Here is a 6000-nt window from a genome sequence, read left to right as displayed (position 1 = left end):
AGGCGTTGTGTTTTGTCCGACTAATGTGCACGGTGTGCGTTAAATAGGTCTTGAACTGCCGGTGTAATCGACTTCAGAGACGTTAATATACCCGCATTTGCAGATACCCGGCAAATACCCGTAAGCTGGGTTTAACGGCGCTTGCGCATGTGTGCTGTGTCGTCTGCTGCACTGCTGCTTCGCACCTGTACCGCAGTGTATTAGTATATAAGGTACATTCAAGGACACTGTAACTGCACGACTGCACCAAGTCGGCATCGACAGTAGAAAGGGTGCAGCAAAATCGCGAACCAGCCCTGCAGCTTTCCTGTACATTTTGAAACGAACGGTGTGTTTCACATAGAGTGTTCAGAAGGCGCCATTGCTGCACCGCTGAAACTAATGAACTGTTAATGCAGGTGAATCGAACGTGTCAAAGTGCGTTCGATTCACCTGTACCACCTGCCACTAGTACACTCTACAGCCATAGAAAGCTGGATTGCGGATCGGATTAATACAAACATTAATATACAATTTATTTTTCGTTTTTGTCATTCAGTGATTCTGGTGCGACCCGCGCAACTTGAACGCGCTTCCCGGTACGCTTGTTTTTATTGCGTATCATGTGCCGTAATTCATGAAATAATAATGTACTTTTGCACTGGTGATTTGAGAGGTGGCGCACAGTGATGCTTAAGGAATTTCGGGACTATAAAAGAGCGTCGGTTCCTCCAAATCCTCTCTCCTATCGCCCCGGAATTTGCGCCATCGCCATCGACGACAGCCTTGCTTGCCACCTGTAACCGAAGAGACCGAAGTCAACGTGTGCGTGAGTATGCATCTTTTTTTTTATCATACGAGAGTTTGCTTGTCGGGATTGTATCTTATGTGCATTCTCATCTACGGGTCAACGTCTTGTGCGAGTATTTGTGTAGTTAATGGAGTGTGCCAAATATGCAGCCAGCGCACGTGTGGCTAGGCATAGCTATGGGCTAGGCGATCGATCGCGTACTACGTGCGCTCGAGATGAGTTAAATCATGCGCACTCTGGAATGGCATTGAATAGACCGCTCTTTTGATGCACAGAAAGACGCTGGGCGTAGATTTTATGCACGACTTGCGCGATATAGCTACACTATAGATGTTGAATGAGGTGTGTCGGGGATCTATGCGCGTGATACCCGGCCACATGCACTTCATCTCCTGCATCGTTTAGAGCAGCGGAATCTACACGCAACCGTGCCGGCCAGGAAATAAATTAGCCGTTTTCGCGAGAAATTCCGACGTTGCTGCTGCGGTGGTGCCTGCGATAGAGCGAACAGGCAGCATTCCAACAAGCAAAAGGATGACCGTTTATTTCACAGTGCACTTATATAGACACGGATCACCTGATCCATAACACAAGGAATGCGCGCACTGGGTGCGCACTGATATGCGACGTCACGCTATAACACTTCTTCCCCCTTAGATTAACTTCGAAGTCACTGGGTTGGTATCTGTTCGGGGGATGTCGCACACGGGCACTACGACGAAGAATTGGCAGCTCGGCTGTAGGTGCAGGGTCTGGCTGGTTCGAAGAGCCGGGGGCAGCTGTTCCGGGCGTGGGCGATTCAGGTAGCGGAAGCTGCTGATTTGCAGACTCTTTCGCGCCTGGAACCCCGAGAGGTGGCACGGCGACTGGCCCACTAGACATCGGAGCAGACGGATGAGCTGTGTCTTCCGAGGCTGTAGGAGCAGTTTGTACTGGCGGAAAGCTTGAGGAACCCGAGCTTGCGTAGCGGGCTCTGATGTGGTCCACATGCGTAAATCGCACAGCCTGCGACACTTTCACCAGATAGGTAACGGGACTAACAACTTGCGTCACGACACCATCGTCCCACGACACGCTTTCACCTCGCACAGTTTTGACCCACACAGCGTCCCCCACAGAAAAACATCGAGGAACCCCACGCGACACATCATGGGTTTCTTTCATGCGCTGTTGCTGCTCCCGCATGGAACGCGTAAAATCTGGTTTAAGCAAAGAGAGCTTCACCCGTGGCTGTCTTTTCAAAAACAATTCTGCCGGGGTCTGGCCAGTGGTACTGTGTGGAGTATTCCGATAACTCATAAGATAGCTGTCCAAACACTCCAGGAAGGAATGATTCTTGTGGCTAAGTCCGTCATGTAAGACCTGCTTCAACAGAGCTTGTTTGGTTGTCTGCACTAAACGCTCGGCCGCTCCGTTAGAAGCGGCATGATACGGCGGCGTCTTAACATGCCTTACACCATTCACACTCAAGAACGTTGAGAACTCTTCCGAAATGAATTGCGGTCCATTATCACTCACCAGTACCTCGGGTAGACCGTAAGCTGCAAACACACAACGTAACTTTTCAATGGTTTTGTTAGCAGTAGTGGATGACACAGGCCAGACCTCGATCCATTTCGAGAACACGTCGACGAGGACTCACAACGCCTGGGAGCCCTTTACAGCATAGTCCACGTGCACGCGTTGCCAGGGTCTTGTGGGATAATTCCATGGCTGCAAGGGAACAGGTGAAGCCGCGTTATGAACGGCCTGACACACCCGACACTGTCGAACGTAGCTCTCAATCGAAAGGTCGAGACCCGGCCACCAAACAAAGCTTCTTGCGAGCGCTTTCATGCGGCTAGCTCCCGGGTGGTCTTCATGCAATTGATGCAAAACCATTAGCCGAAGCTTATCAGGTATGATCACCCGTGATCCCCATGTTATGCATTCTTGCTCTACTGATAGCTCATCGCGACGTGAATAAAATGGTCTCAACTCTTCGGAGCACTGCGAAGGCCAGCCATTTAGAATGAAGTGTGTCACGCGAGATAAGGTGGGATCACGTCTGGTAGCTTTAGCCACGTCATCAGATTTTAGTGGCATGCTGTCAAAAAGCAAGAGACACTCGGGAGGCTCGTCGGCCGCTACAATAGGCCGTGGTAGCCTGGACAGAGCATCAGCCACTTCAACGTTTCTTCCTTTTCGATATTTTAGTTTATACCTATATGCTGCCAACGTCATTGCCCATCTTTGCATTCGAGCTGCCGCAAGGGTAGGCACAGATTTGTCTTGGCCTAATATTCCGAGCAGTGGCTGATGGTCTGTGTAAAGAGTGAACTCTCTTCCATACAAGTAGCGGTGAAATTTTTTAGCCCAACATCAGTGCTAATGCTTCCCGCTCACCCTGAGCATAGTTCTCAGCTGATGTAAGTGTTCTAGACGCAAACGCCACTGGCCTCTCTTGTCCCTCTGCAGTCTCATGAAAAAGAACAGCACCCAAACCATAGGGCGAAGCATCACATGACAGCGCAATTGGTTTCGCTACGTCGTAAAAGGTGAGCACAGTACTCTTCACAAGCAACTGCTTCGTAGCAGCAAAAGCTTCGCTACACTCCCGTGTCCACGACCACTTTTCGCCCTTGCGCAACAGACGATACAATGGTTCTGCCACGCAGGCAATGTTGCTTAAAAACTTTGCGTAAAAGTTTAACATGCCTAGATAAGCCTTTAGCTCTGTTTGACAAGTGGGCTCTGGCGCTTCCGTGACCGCTTTTATCTTTTCATCCGTGGGATAGATACCATCAGCGCACACAGTGTGACCTAGATAAGTCACGGTGTCCTGAAAAAAACGACACTTTTCTTCTTTCAGAGTCACGTTGTAATCATTAAGCCGCCGCAGAACTAGTTCCAACGTCTTTTGGCAGTCGGTGAAGTTTTTTCCGGACACAATGACGTCATCTATGTAGCAACCTACGTGCGGTATGCCCTTGAGCACCTCATCCATGAATGACTGAAAAATGGCTGGCGCGCTGGCTACCCCAAACGGTAACCGCTGGAACTCGAAAAGTCCCATGTGCGTGTTAATGGTTAGCAGTGGTCGGGACTCGGTAGCGAGCGGAATCTGCTGATACGCGGCTGAAAGATCCAGCACATAAAACACCTTGCCACCCGCTATTGCAGAGTACAAGTCTTCCGGACGAGGCAATGGGTAGTGGTCGGTCTTTAGCGCGGGATTTATTGTTACTTTGTAGTCCCCGCACAATCTCAGTGAGCCATCTTTTTTCTGAATCACAACCACTGGCGTTGCCCAATCGCTTTGCATCACGCGGCGTATAACTCCGCTTTTTTGCAGCCTTTCCAGCTCCTTTTCTACGTTATCTCGTAGCGCATATGGAACGTTTCTGGCCTTGCCAAAGACTGGCGTACAGTTCTGTTTAAGAACTATCCTTGCTTGGTAGTTCTTTACTACTCCGGGTTGCTTAGAAAACACCCCTGGGAACTTTTGTTTCACTGCTTCCACCTTGCTAGCGTCGCTTACATTTACGGACAACACACTTTTGCAGTCAAGCCCTAGCATCTCGAGCCAATTTCGCCCCATCAGCAGTGGAAGCTGTTTGCCGTGATCTTTGACAATGATAACTGGCAGTCGTAAAGACTGCTTTCCTGTCGTAACGATAACGTTGCATTGCCCCTTCACCGGAATGGGTTCCCCAGTGTATGTTCTTAGGATGACTCGTGATGGCTCGCACTTGACATGAGGAAATGCGTTCAGCTTAACACTCTCAGGAATTAGGGTTACAACAGCTCCCGTGTCAATCTGCATGCAGATGTCTTTCCCTTCTACGTTTACTTGCACTTCGTATCCAGAACGAACGGTGTTAATAACATGGTACACATCTAATTCAGAGTCACTATCAGAGCAGTCCACCACGTTCGCAGTTTTTAGTTCTCTGCACTTGCTGGGACACATCTTCTGTAAATGGCCGATTTGTGAACAGCTGTGACACTGGACATTCTTATACCAGCAAACACTAGCGGCATGCGCCTTGCCACATCTTTCGCAGATTCGCTTGACGTCCTTGAATTTCCGAAGCTTCAATTTCTTTCAGTTCCCTGAACTCTTATCGCCATGGCATGCAGCGTCGCTTCCTTGCCTTCTGCATGCAGTAACGCTGTTTGTCGCGCAGCCTGCTCCCGGTCCAAGGCTATCTTGCACGCCTTTTCAAAGGTTAAACTGTCTTCAGCAAACAAGGCGAGTTGCGTTTCTTCGCGTCTTATGCCTGCCACTACTCTGTCTCGCAGTGCGTCTTGCAGGAACAGACCGAAATCGCACTTCCTTGCTAAATGCTTTAAGGCCACTATGAAATCCTCGACGCTTTCTTGTTCCTCTTGTGCCCGCTTGTTAAATTTGCAGCGCTCGGCGATCACAGAACAGCTTGGGCTATAGTGCTTCGTCAACAGCACTGTCACCTCTTCGAAGCATTTGTCCCCAGGAACGGCGGGTACTACCAAACATTTGAGCACCTCGTACGTTCGTGGTCCTATCACGCTCAGAAATACGGACAGCTTCTTTTCCTCTTTGATATCGTTTGCAGTGACGAAATGCTCAAAGCGTTCTAAATAGGATTCAAAATTCTGCTCCTTCTCGTCGTACTCGTCTAGCTTCCCCAGTCGCGCCATTTCCAGTGCAGTGACGGTATACTTATCGGTTCGCTCTCCCGATGACTGCGTTGACTCGTTGCTGTGGTACCGACGATTTCAACCGTTCCGGGCCAGGGCTGCCGCCGCCTTCCTTTCCGTGGCTGTCGACCGCCGACTGTCTACGATACTGCTTCAGCACTGAGCTAGTGGAAGCGGGCACATCCCATCCTCGTCGCCAGTGCGATAGAGCGAACAGGCAGCATTCCAACAAGCAAAAGGATGACCGTTTATTTCACAGTGCACTTATATAGACACGGATCACCTTATCCATAACACAAGGAATGCGCGCACTGGGTGCGCAGTGATATGCGACGTCACGCTATAACAGTGCCAAACAAAGCCACGTGGATTCTATGCGAACAGTGAAGCACCTGAAAAATAATCAGAGACTTCTTTAGTGCTCGGCGTGGCCTAATGGATCCCTGTTCGTCCCGTACGAGTGGTGCGTGTTAGTGCCACAATATGAGATCAGCATGTAACTCTTCGCTTCAGCCACGTGTTGTTCACAACTTAGCGTAAACTTTCAC

The 6000-nt window shown here is 49.8% G+C and overlaps 1 protein-coding gene across 1 annotated transcript; it reads right to left on the bottom strand.

The window, feature by feature from the left end:
• Positions 1-4867: 4867 nt before the first annotated feature.
• Positions 4868-5685, bottom strand: LOC119454418 (uncharacterized). The gene has a single exon (XM_037716361.2). The coding sequence runs from the start codon at positions 5450-5452 to the stop codon at positions 4868-4870; it is 585 nt and encodes a 194-aa protein (XP_037572289.1). The 5' UTR covers positions 5453-5685.
• Positions 5686-6000: the final 315 nt, after the last annotated feature.

The sequence above is a fragment of the Dermacentor silvarum genome, chromosome 5 (assembly GCF_013339745.2).
Source record: "Dermacentor silvarum isolate Dsil-2018 chromosome 5, BIME_Dsil_1.4, whole genome shotgun sequence".
In the NCBI taxonomy this organism is placed as follows: Eukaryota; Metazoa; Arthropoda; class Arachnida; order Ixodida; family Ixodidae; genus Dermacentor; species Dermacentor silvarum.
Note: the sequence above shows the minus strand (reverse complement) of the source record. Positions and strands in the feature narration are given on the sequence as shown.